Source organism: Python bivittatus, unplaced genomic scaffold, assembly GCF_059951505.1.
Source record: "Python bivittatus isolate LINGU-HERP-01145 unplaced genomic scaffold, Pbiv_v1 ctg000740_np1212, whole genome shotgun sequence".
NCBI lineage: Eukaryota > Metazoa > Chordata > Lepidosauria > Squamata > Pythonidae > Python > Python bivittatus.
In genome coordinates this window covers 1509984-1522284 of record NW_028277106.1, presented here as the reverse complement: position 1 = coordinate 1522284, position 12301 = coordinate 1509984, and the positions used below count along the sequence as shown (strand labels likewise).

Below are 12301 nucleotides of genomic sequence, written 5' to 3'. Positions count from 1 at the left end.
AAATACAATTTTGCAATTACTTCTTCTTTCTGGTGTATATCATTTTCTTTTTATGTTTATATATTTCTCCTTCATTAGTGCAGACTGAAGGGTGATTAGATCCCTTCAAACATTTTACAGAGGTTAAACGTTGATTAAGATTTAATTATTACTGTAAATAGCTTGGAATGACATATGGTGCAAAAACCTGACATATGTGCATTTGAATAAATGAAGTGCTATTTCCCAGGATGCACCAGGAACTGTTTAACAGCTTTGGTGAAGGGTTATGTGGCACCTCATGTTAAGATTTCTTGGATGTTACATTTTGTTGGGTTTCTGCAGCTGAAAGCTAAGAACAGTTTTTCCAGTTTTTAAAAACATTGAATATTTTAAATACCTAAATTGTTTTGCACAAATTTTTGCTAATTTGTCTAACTAGGTTAAACATTTTCAAAAGCTTTTAGGTTTTCTGTGTAGGTTCCTAGTATTGTTGTGTCAGCCTTGGCACTATCACCAACGTATACCGTTTTTAAGATGTAAAATAATAATTTTAGCACACGAGAAAGGAGCACTTGCAGGTGTTTTGGCTTGGATGGGTGAGCCTCTGAAGGAAAGGCCTGGGTCCCTCCGCCCCTTCCAGGGTGCAGAAAGGGTGATCTTTGGGCCCCCTGCCCCCCAGAGCACCCCTTTTGCAGGCCCAGAGCGTGGGGACCAAAACGCAAGGCTCTCGGTACTGGGGGGGTATTTATTTTATTTATGTCTTCAACTTACATGGCCACCCAACTCACAGATCAAACAATTTTAGAAGAATCGTAAGACCAATACATATCCAAAGTCAAGGGAACCGACTGGCGACTGAGGACGCCACTCCGTCCTCCACCACACACCTCGGAGATGGGTTTGCTCAACGCTGCGGGAACCGCCCCAGTGCCTTAAAGAAGGCCAACGGGGATTTGGGGATTTTAAGAGGTAGATGGGTTCCTTAAGCTTTGCCAAGCCTTTTCACCCGTTACAAATCCCCCTTGTTGCGCCAGTATTGGGCCCACTTGGAGTCCTTGAGCTGACCAAAATGGGGCACGCGCACTGCGTGTAATGGAAGTGTGGAGTGTTTGGGGATCCCTGGAAGGCACTTTGAAAAGAGGAAGAACGTGCAGAGGGAAGCGAGGCAAGGGCGGTCTGTGTGGGGAGGAGAAGGGCATCATTGTGCCATTGCTTCGCTGGAGAGGTGGCGCTGATGCCGCTTGCAAGGCGCGATGTGGCTGCCCTGAGCACACGTGCACAGAGGAGGAGGAGCGGGTTTCCGCCTGGATGGGGTGTCTTGTTTAGGATGGTGCTGGCCACGGGGGGGCAGTGGGGCACCGCCCACTCCGGGTGAACACGCGGGCCTCTTTGGGCCCTGCGTCTCCAAAGAAAGAAGAGGCGCCCGAGCGAGAGGCCGAGGGGCGGGGAAATCCAGGCCGGACGCAGCAGACCCTTCGGGGGCCAAGCGTGGCATGGCTTGCAAACTGCCGGGAGGTTCCTAGCGTGCTGGCTCGTCTTGCCCACTGAGAAGCACAAGCCCTGCAGCACGCGTGGCACAGATGATCCTCAGCCCCAGCTGAGAGAGGGCCCTGGCCCCCGCCCACCCTCGGCAGGAGCCCTTCAGACCCCCCCATGCTGACTTGCGCCTGCATTTCCCCTTGGCTCAGCACCACATCTGTGCTGCTGTGATTTTTCCAGACGATTCTTCCCACTCTCTCTTTCCCACCTGTCCCTCCAAAGGCAGTTGCCGAGATTGGGTGGGTTGAGCGTAGCGATCCTGCGCGCGTGGGAGGACAGGGCGGATCGGGCCCCCAAGGAGGCAACGGACAGCACAGTGTTTGACCAGCCAAGCGCAAGGGTTGTGGCAGGACTGGAAATCGATGGGGGCTCATGCAGAACTCTGTGCATAGATCGGCTAATGTCACTGGGGCAGTCACAGCACTGGGGTAACCTTTGCGGGAAAACTGTTGAATTAAAATGTATGTCGCTCAGTTACAGAGTATTCTTCCTCCTTCCTTCCCTGGCATTAAGGGGTAGGCTCTGGTTGGGCGGCCCCTGCTTATGCTGGCAGGGGACGATTGGCAGCCGTGCTCCTGTGGCGTCTGCACACACACAGCCGCTCATCCCACTTGCTGGGGAAGGGGACGCCAGAGCAAAGCTGCCGGGAGCAGAGGCCACCTGCGGCTGGCCCGCCAGGCGGGGCTGGGCTGAGGCTGCTTGCGGCCAGCCAGGCGCCCCCCCGCCCCGCCCCGCCCCGCCCCGGTCTTACAGCCCAGCCAGGCCCAAAAGCAGCAGCATCCCACGATGATGCTAATGCACAAAACGTAGCAAAATTTTCGAGACTCCTGAGGTCGGACAAAAGCCGGTGAAATAAAGACCCTGCGGTGCTTTCAGGCAGTGCTCCAACTAGGCCTCGGTGAGCCTTCAAAAGCCATCTGTGTCCTTCGCCTCGGGAATATCTGGCTGGGGGGGATCTTCTGGGTCCCGACAAGGAGCCCAAAGCCTGCTCTTGGCTTCCTTGCCTGCAGTGGTGGCGCCTTGCATTACAGCGCGCCAGGGCCCCTCAGGTTGCTTGGCCCCAGCTGCCCCCAGCCTTTAAGGTGAAGCCCAGCTCCTCCTTGCAGGAGCGTCGCCTCAGGCCCAGAACGCTCCTGGGCTCCCCTGCAAGCCTGGGAAGCCGGCTCCCGCGGGCCTGCCGCTTGCCTGCCAAGCAGCTCTGTCTTCCGGGGAGATCTGCCGGAATCCGGGTGCTGGGAGCTGGACGGTCCTACTGCTGGTCTGAGGCGGAGAAGGGAAACAGGCCACCCGGCAGCAGCCGCCATGTTCCTCGGCTGGTCGAGTCTCGCCGTAGAATGGGACGGGGGCCTTTCTGCATCTGGCGTGCCTGCCCTGGCAGCACACGTCTCCCTGAGGGAGACGGCTGGCACGGGAGCTGCCTTCCGTTTGGTTGCGCTCGGCCCTCACAGGGCGCGCACTGAGTTGCTGAGAGTGAATGGCCGTGTTCACTCAGGCATTCTTGTCCCAGCCCACCTCCCACTTTGGGAGAAGCACCTGTCTTCATAAATGCCACTCTGGGGCATCACCTGCCCCCCTCTGGCCACTCCTGACAACCCCCAGCTGAGCTGTGGCTGATGGGCAGATCACCCGCTTTGGTACGGAAACCCTCCAGCTTCCACTCCATTTGTTTCTGGTATCTCTGGGTAGAGCTGGGGCAGACAGCCGTTGGGAAGCTGCTGCTGGGCCCTGGAGTCAGCGGGCTGCTCTAGGATGCGGGGCAAAGCCGCTTTCTCAAAGCCAACGCCCCAGGAGAGCTGCCAGGCCTGGGCAGGTGTGAGCAGGAGAGATTGCAAGTGGGCTGGCTTGGTACGATCCGCTGAGGAAGAGCTTCGCCTCTCAGCCTTCCTCCCCACCTCTGCAGCCCCTGGCATGGCCTGGCAAGACTGCCGGGCCCTGAGGCCTCTGGTCCCAAGACCTACTTGCTGTTCTTCTGACCCGTTTTGTGACTGTCGTTCTTGGCAGATTGAGACTGTCCGCTTGGAACCAGAGATCGCCCAGGCCACCACCAGCCTGACCGTCATCTACAACAAAGGGTTGTAAGTGGAAGTGGCGCCCTTGGCACGGAAGACGGCGGCGGCGGCACGGAGAGGCGTGAAAGGAGGAGGGGAGCCGGAGCGCCACGCGGGGGGAGGGAGGTGGGGGGAGGATGTGGAATACAATAGGAAGGAGGAGAAGATGACAAAGCTGCGGCTTGTAACATCTTCCCACCATCAAGAACTGAGTGTAAATTAACACTTTCTGAGACCCGGCATCTCACGTTGGTCGAAAAGATTAATATTTAAAGTTTTCAATTAGCAACAGTAACAGCACAAAGAAAAGAGAGGGTGGGAGGCAGGGAACTTGTGGGGCCTGGTGGCACGTCTGTCAGCTGGCACTTCCTCCAGCTCTGCTGAGCTCTGGGCCAGCCTGGCGCCCTCCGGGTGCGTTGGGATGCCACTCTCGGGGTCCCCAGGCACCAAAGGCCACGCTGGGAGCTGTGTTCCCAGAGCATCGGGGGGGATCAGCAGAGCAGCTGCACATTGTGGGTAGAGGGACCCCCCCTTTCCTGCTGAAGGGCTGAGCCACAGCTGTTCTGAGCTGCGTGGAAATAATCTCTTGCGTGTGAAGCAGAAGAGGCAGGTACGGCCTGTCAGTCCCTGAACCGTGTTGATTCAGCACGGAGCTTCCCCGCTTGCCCTGCACAGAATCCACACTAGAGCCGTGGTGGCCGCAGTGAGTCCAAGCCCATCGCAGTGACGGCCCCCTTGGCCTCCCTGGCCCCAGACCAGCATTCCACTGAATTTCTCCCTGGGGAGCGCGGGCACAGGCCGCCTTCTCCGACTCTCATCTGGTTTGACATTGAACACGTGGACTTGTCGGAAGGGCTGCTGGGGGTCGTCCTTTCTGTGCTGGGGGCAGGGTTTTTTGCTTGCAGTCTCTCAGGGTGGAGAACAGGAACTCCTGCAGCAGCGTTTTCCACGGGCCCTTCAAACAGAGGGCAGCAGGACCTCTTTTTCTTGGGCCAGCCTTGGGACCGATGCCCTGGGCAGGGCTCTTCCCTCCTCTTCCCACTGCCTCCCTCCCCCACCCCGGGCACATCATGGGGCAGGAGCGTAAGCAGGTGGGGAGGCAGCAGGGGCAGAGCCTCGGCCGCACCGGGGGCCAGAATGTGGGGAAGCAGCAATCACAGGCCTAGAGCCTAGAGGTTGGAGGGCTGAAAGAAGTCTGTTTTGCCCCACAGGAAATGGGTGACCTGTTCATCTCCCACCCGATCCCTTAGTTTGCACCCTGAAGGGTGCAAATACCAGGACTGGCTCCCGTTGAAGGGCCAAGGGGCCACACCACTGCCCCTGCGCATCGCCCTCCCTGCCAGGCCTGCAGAAGGAGGGGACAGTCCTCAGCACGCAGTGCTCACTCCAGCCCCGGGAAGAGGAGTCCTTCCAGAGGCGCTTCTCCGACCCCTTTTTTCTGGGGAGAAGCCGAGCTTTGCCTGTTCCTGTAACACCTCAGAGGACTGACCAACTCTTCCTGCCTTGGACCTTTTTGGCTGCGGGTTTCATTGGGCACTTTGTGTGCCAGGCCCAGTGCACAAGTGAGGGAGGGAAGGAAGGAAGGAAGGAGAGAAAGGGAGAGGGACGGAGGGAGGGAAGGAAGGAACGAAGGGAGGGCAGGCTTTCACAGCCAACTGCCACAGGAAGTGCAAGTTCAGCTCACACAGCATGGTTAATCAGATAATTTGCAGGCTCAGTGGCTGCGTCTTGCACCACTCATTAGTTTTAACCTTCATTAGTTTTAGTTGCTCTTGTTTTGGCTGGTGTGTTGTGGGAACTCAGGTAATGAGACTGAATTTCAGGCCAGTGTATTGTGCCAACCGCAAACGTGGCTGGTTCAGGCCTTGGGAGAATGCAGCCTTTGCCTCGCGAGCACTGAGGTGGTGCTCCCGGCAGAGCGGATGGGCGGCCACCCTCACTGGCAGAGCAGGCACCTTCTGGGCAGGTTCCCAGCCAGTCCCAGTCCCAGCCCCTCTGGGCACCCAACCCGAGTGCTGCAGCCCACAACTGGTGTTGCATTCACCGGACCCCTGCCAGGTTAGTCCCCTAAGTTTGGAGCTGTGTGAAATTGGATTTTGTCTTCCCAAGTTATTTTGGGCCAGTGGAGCACAGCCAAGCCTCTCGGGGGTTACGGGGAGCGGCCCGCTGACCCTCACCTAATCAGAGTGGTCGGTTTGGAAAGTACCACGAAGATCATCCTGTCCGAGCCCCCGCAGCATGCAGGAGCCCCCTTCTAGAAGCAAGCGCTCTGCCACAGTGCTTCTCACGAGCAGGGCTTCTGCGGCTCTGCTGCCGGGGCCGTGCATCTCCCGCTGGAGGGCCCAGCCTGCCGTGCCTGCCGTCGCAGAGCTGGGGCTGAAGGCAGCAAACGTCTCCTCTCCTGGGGGATGCAGCCCTTTCCACCCCGGCCGGGGGACCTGTTTGGGTTGTGAAATCCAAGCCCACCGGGCTGCGCTCTCTCACCCAGCGGGTTGATCCGAGCGGATTGCTTGACCGCCACTGGAGGATTCCAGGGGTGCTTGCAGCCAGGCAGACCCGAACCGCCCCTCACTCCAAAGGCTCCTTCCTGCCTTCCCAGGGAGAGGCGCGAAGGGCCCAGGCCGTGCGGGTGACACGCGGCTGGGAGTCTTCTGTCCGCCTGTGTTCCTCCCTCACTGCTGAGAGCTGAGCTCTCCAAGAACAGTCAAGAGCTGCCATGCACGGGGGCAGCAAGTGGAGCCCTCGCAACACGTTTGCCTAATAGCTAATTAATTTTGCCGTCTCTCCTAATGTACAAAAGGAGCTTCAGATCTGCAGGAGCAACGGCGGCATTTGCATTCGTCATTTCCCATAATTGGGAAGACGAGGGAGAAGGGGTGGCACGTTGGCTGCTGCTCACCTCAGCAGCTAATAATAATGAGATGATCATCTCTTGTAGCTTTTAATTAGGAACTGAGCAGTTAATTGATTTGTTGGGTATGTTAATTAAGGAATAATGAGGGCTGCAACGAAGCAGAGAGGCAGCCGAGACTGCCCCCTTCCAGAGCAGACGGTGGAGCTGGCAAGGGTCGCAGGGTCCCAAGGAAGTCCAAGATTGGTGCTGCAGTGAACCGGATCTCCACTCCTTGGGGAGAACTGGGGCCAGGGAGGCCGCCCTCTCCTGTTGCCCTCCAGCCCTTTAAGTGGGAGCTTGTGAGGCCAGGAGATTGGCCTCCCCACTCCTGCCCTTTCTTGACTCCCCTAGACGCCCTCTTGGGATGGGACAGGCTCCTCCAGGTGTCCCGCTCCACTCTGCCCCTCTTTGCCCCGCCTCGGCATCTTGGCCAGCTGCATCCGCATGGGCCATGCTCCACAGCCAGTCCCCTGGCGAAGAGGCTTGTCCCGTGCGAGCACAGCTGGGCCCAGAGAGCAACTGGAGGGAGTTGCTGGCCAGCTGTTGCACTGGCGGAACATGCTTCTGAGGAAGGGCTGGTCTGCCACAGGCTTGTCATGCCATACAACCCCATTGGCCTGGGGGAAGCCACACAGCGATAGGCCCAGGTGATTCACCTCCCACCTGGGCAGAGTCCGGACACACGTCCATCCTGGACTCTGCGGGGAATGCTCTTAACTGGCTTAAGTCAGGGGTTCTCAAGCAGTGGGTCACGATCCCCAGGGCATCATGAGGTGGGGGCCAAAACTTATGTGGGGCTTTGCTGTCCACTTGGCCTGGACCGCGGCTACAGGCAGTTCTGCTTGTGCAAAGTTTGAGAACTCCTGGAATGCAGGAATTAAAATGTAATTAGTAAGAGTTATGTTCATTTCTTGCCAACTCTAACCCCAGTGAAATCGTTAGCCTAATTTCTGTGGGGTCACACAAATTCATTTACCATTCTAAGGGGGGGTCTTACTAAGAGACCCTGACTCTGCTTTTGAGCAGCCCAGCAGTTGCTCAGCCCCTGAAAGACTTTGCTGTAGCTTTGTATTCTGAAAGGCGACCTGGCGGGCAGCAGAGCAGAGCGGAGAACGCACAAGGGAGGGAGGCTCCTTGCTGGCTCTTGCCTCCCTTCCTGGGGGAGATCCCTCGTTCTGCCAGGTGCTGCAAAGATGCCTTGTGTCCTTCTGCCTGAAATGGGACGTGAACTGCAGCTCTGTTTGAAACCATCCTGCCCCAGGTGCCTTGCTGCTTTCGGGGCCGTGTACCCAACTTCCACGTGGGAGGGAATGATTCCCCGAAGTCTGCCAGAAAAGTCTTGACTCCTGCAGAGTTCTGGGCTGGACTCTCATGTTCCACTGTGCCCGCTGCCCACAAAGCCCTCCTTGATTCCCAGACCTCCTCCTGCAGGAAACAGTGGTGCCATCTTCCAGGCAACCCTGTTCTCCAGTGTGCACAAGGATAAGTGATGTTTGGGCCAGTGTGGCCTTTGAAGGACCTCAGGGAGTGGCTGCAGTACCAGGGCGGCTGGTATGACTGGTCAAAAAGCTGACCAGCTGGCTTCTGTCCTGGCTGGGCACCAGCCGATGGCTTGGCTGTCTTAGGCAGGGGACCGTGACAGCAGCAGCTGGGTCTAGGGCCTGGGCTCCCTTGTCTGGTCTCCTGTGACCCCTCAACATCCGCACTGATTTCACTGCGCCTTATTGCTGTCTTGAGCCACAGAATTGTAATTCAGTGGAGATCGAGGGGGAAGTGCTCCTCGGGACCATGTTTTGTCTTCCAACAACCTCACTTTCTGAGTGCAGATACCTCTGTCTAGGTTAGTCAACTTTGAAATGCTCAGTGTCTTTTTTAACTTCCTCAGTAGATTTATTGATCATGACACTTTATGTAACACTTCTAAATGTCTAGAATAAAAGTCAGCGCTCCTAAAACTGCTCCTCTGGATCTATGGCTTGGTATTTTATAGGATATTTCTGTAGTGTTCAGAAGATCTCTCCTGGGTCAACCCAAGGTGCACCTGACCTATTCTAGTCCTCTGCCTCCTCTCAGCTGTTCCTGGGAAGCCCACCAGCAGGGCAGAAGACCCTGGATGCGCTGGCAGATGGCAGAGGGACTCTCCGAATCATCTTGGCCAAGAGCTTGCGCTAAAAGCCACCAGAGAGGCTAGTTCTCTTGGAATTGTCCTTCTGGTGGCAACGTTCTTCCGGCAGCTCTTCCGGGCCTGCAGCAGGAGCTCTTTCCTGCTTCTCCCTCTCTCGGCCTCCAAAGTCAGCTGCCCGCAGCGCCACTGACCAGGTCTTCTCTGCTGTGTGGCGGTCCAGCCAGTCCCCATGGCCGCTCCTGTCCCACAGGAGGAGCAACTCCCAGCTTGATTAATCCACCTCCTCCAACTTGGTGCCCATCTGAGGAAGAAGGCTGAGATGTTCTGAATGCCAACCTGTGGCTACACTGGCAAGTTTTGCTCAAGTAGCACCTCAGGATGGATGGATGGATGGATGGATGGATGGATGGATGGATGGATGGATGGATGGATGGATGGATGGATGGATGGATGGATTTATCCAAAGGGTTTTTTTCTGCTGCTTAAGCAGAGCACAACAAATACATAGTCAATCAATCTCCCAGAAGAAAAAGAATGCAGTAAAATACAAGAAACAATTTCAGTGCAATAACAACCAAACAATATGTAGGGTGTGAGACGCCTACATCTTCAATTCCTCGATCCCCAAATGTTCACATAAGCAGCCACATTTTTACACGCCTTCTGAATGACAGCAACCAGGATGCTGACCTTCTGAGACCATCTCTTCCCCTGGGGCTGAGTTCAGGAAGAGATGCCCACTTCTGAGTCCCCTCCCATGTACCTGGCAGGAAGTGGGGCTCCTGTATGCCTTGGGAGGCTGGGCAGATTCTGCCACCACCAGCACTTTCATTGCACCCAGAAACAAGCTGGCCTCCAGCGCAGCTCCTGTAATACTGGTGTTAGACAACAGCATTGGGATGTTCCTGTTAGTACATGGGCAGCTCCCAGTTGCACCAGCTGAAGTTTCTTGGTGGTCTTCAAGGGTTGTCCCAATACAGAATGAAGTCCAGTCAATGCACAAGGGCATAAGTGCTGCCAGTACTTCCCATTTCAGGAATGGCCCTGACTGGCACACCAGCCAAAGCTGCTGCTTGTTCCAGCAAGAGCAGCGGATCCAGGGGAGCCCACTGCTATGGACCCACTCCTTCAGGGAGGGCACAATATCTAGTGCTAATGTTGGCGCTCTCCCAGAATTGCTTGGCTTCTGAATTAGCTACTCTGTCTTGTCAAGGTTAAGTCCCAGTCAGTTCTCTGCCATCTAGATGCTTACAGCCTCCATTAAACTGGGGATAGAGATGGATAACATCTACATGTTGATGGTACTGTAACTCAAATGGTCAAGTAACATCTTCCAATGGTTTCATATTGATGTTAAATAAGATGAAGGAGAGGATTAAGCCCTCAGACGCCCCATACTGTAGCGCCCAAGGTCTCAACCTCTCATTCCTCCCCGACTGGAATTAACCACTCAGGAAGGATTGGAACCACCACAGAATGGTGGCTCCAGTTCCAACCCTCACAGGTGGTCCAGAAGTACAGTATCCTTGGCTATTGGGAGATCCATCTGGACAGGTAAGGTTGCACTCCCTTATGTAAGTCCTGATACAGGTAATTGATGAGCGTGACCAATGTGGTTTCCATCCCATGTCCTGAATGAATCCTGAAGGAAAACAATCCTGATCTACCTCTTCCAGATGCTTTGTTGCTGTTGCCCCAAAGGGGAAGGTTGGATCTTGGACAAGAGCTGTTAGGCACAATGAATCCAAGGTCAACCCCTTGAGGGGAGGTCATATTGGAGCCCCCTTCACACCGCCAGGATCTCTCCCTCCTGCAACAAGGCACTCGCCCAATGCCAGATCCCCATCTCTCATCCCCACACACCAGGTACAAGCCACCTAAGACATGGCTGGCCCACAGGTGGCAGACCTCACTACTTCCCCAGGGACAGCAGGCTCAAACTCTTCCTGGTTACCTTCAACAGATGTCATCCTGACTTGCTCCATTTATGGCCGGAGCTGGGGCCATCTCCTCTCCCCACTGCAGAGAGTGACCAACTTTACAAGGGGGAGGAAAGGGGGAGCTTGGCTCACTGTAATGAGCAGAAGGAAGAACCTTGAGGGACAGGAGGACGAGCCGCTACCAAGACCACGGTCAGAGAAAAGGAACCGGAGTCTGGAACAGAACCGCAACCCGAGGAAGCACCTCAAACAAGACCCTCCCCACTTCTCACGAAGATGAAGGGAGGGAGGGGGGAAGCACATTCAGAACTGCAAGTTTCTGTTACTATAACCTTAGAATAAAAGTCGTATTTGCATGTCCTTGGTTTCCAGGTTTGGTCTCCTCACAACCTGGTGATACTTTTCACACTTCTCTGCCACTTGGCCTGCTCCCAGCTGACGCAACTTGTGGCTTGCAGGGAGATTTCCTTCAAACTAGAGGCCTCTCTTGGAGGGCGGTGCTCGGAATCTGGCTCTGGACCCCCCTCCTGCCCCAGCTCGGAGAGAGGGCACCCCAACCCCCCCTTCTCCGCAGGCGTCGGGCCCAGCCGCCCCGACAGAGAAGACCCGCTGGCCGGCGACAGGCACCCTTCCTGGCTGCACCTGGAGGGAGGCGTGCAGCCGAGCGCCAGAAAGCTGCCAGGCTGGCTGGAGCCCCCGTGCACCATGCAGGGCTGTCCTCACCACCTCCCACAGAAGCCCCAGCACTCCCCTCCCTTTGCAGTGCCGGCAGCGGCTCCGAGCAGGGCAGGGCAGCGCGAGGGGCGCTGAAGGGCCGACTCATCCTTCACCGGGTCCCCCCGCGGAGTCAGGCTGGGCTGGGCTGGGCTGGGCAGGGGCCTTTGGCGGGGCCAATGGTGCGGGGCTCCTGGATGGAGGCAGCCACCTGGCTCAGGGGCGCTGGATCTCAGCGGCAGCAGCTCCTGCCCCCGCCCAGCAGAAGCCCTGCTGCTCCTGCGGCCTCCAGTTGTATCGCTGCCCCCCGCCCAGCCCCTTTCAGTGAGCAGGTCCTGGGTGAGGAAAGGGCTTCTCAAGGAGGAACAGAAGCCCCCAGTCTGTTGCACCATGCTGGGACCCGACCCACCGACTGGGGCACAGGGTGGCCCCAGCCCTTCCAAGGGACCCACTTCGCCACTGCTGCAGGGGGAGCTGCTCTTCCGCCATCGCCTCTGCCCAGTTGCCTTGCCTGCCTGCTGGGCAAATGCCAGGCCGGCCCTTGTGCTTTTGCTGCTCCAAAAAGCTTCTGAGTGGCCTCAACCATCTTGGCTCTGCCAAGGAGCACGTCTAACCTCCTCTGATTACTTCCTCTTTCAAAATGAGGTTCCAGGCACCTCCTCCCTGAAATACCTGGCCCAAAATGAACGGATTCCTCTTTTCATGTGTGCATGAAAGGTCAGTGACGAGGGAGACATCAGGACCGCCAGCCCCACCTGCCCCCCCAGCTCCAGCGGTCATCTTACCCCAGTTCAAGAAAGAAACATGGCTTCTACAGAGCTTCCGGGAGCTCTCCGGGCCACGCCAGTGTCGCAGGCCAGACTCCGTTGCTGGGCTAAATGTCTGCTTGGACCACGGAGAGGCGGCGCTGCAGGAGTTTTGGTGACCCGGCCTTTTGGGAGCGGTGGGCACACCAGGAGTTGGGGAGCAAGACCACTGTCAATCGCCTGGCTCGCCCGGTCCCGCCCGCCCTTCCCAGCCCCTCTCTGCTCTTCCTCCAGGATTCGGCAGAGCAGCTTCT

General features: G+C 56.7%; 1 protein-coding gene across 1 annotated transcript in view; it reads left to right on the top strand.

Moving 5' to 3' along the window:
* SFXN5 (sideroflexin 5) overlaps positions 1-8421 on the top strand; it is an 83165-nt gene extending 74744 nt beyond the window's left edge. The window contains exon 14 of the mRNA XM_088128783.1: positions 3523-8421. Coding sequence (XP_087984909.1) covers positions 3523-3600 — 78 coding nt within the window. The 3' untranslated portion in view covers positions 3601-8421. The remainder of the gene's footprint in view (positions 1-3522) is intronic.
* Positions 8422-12301: the final 3880 nt, after the last annotated feature.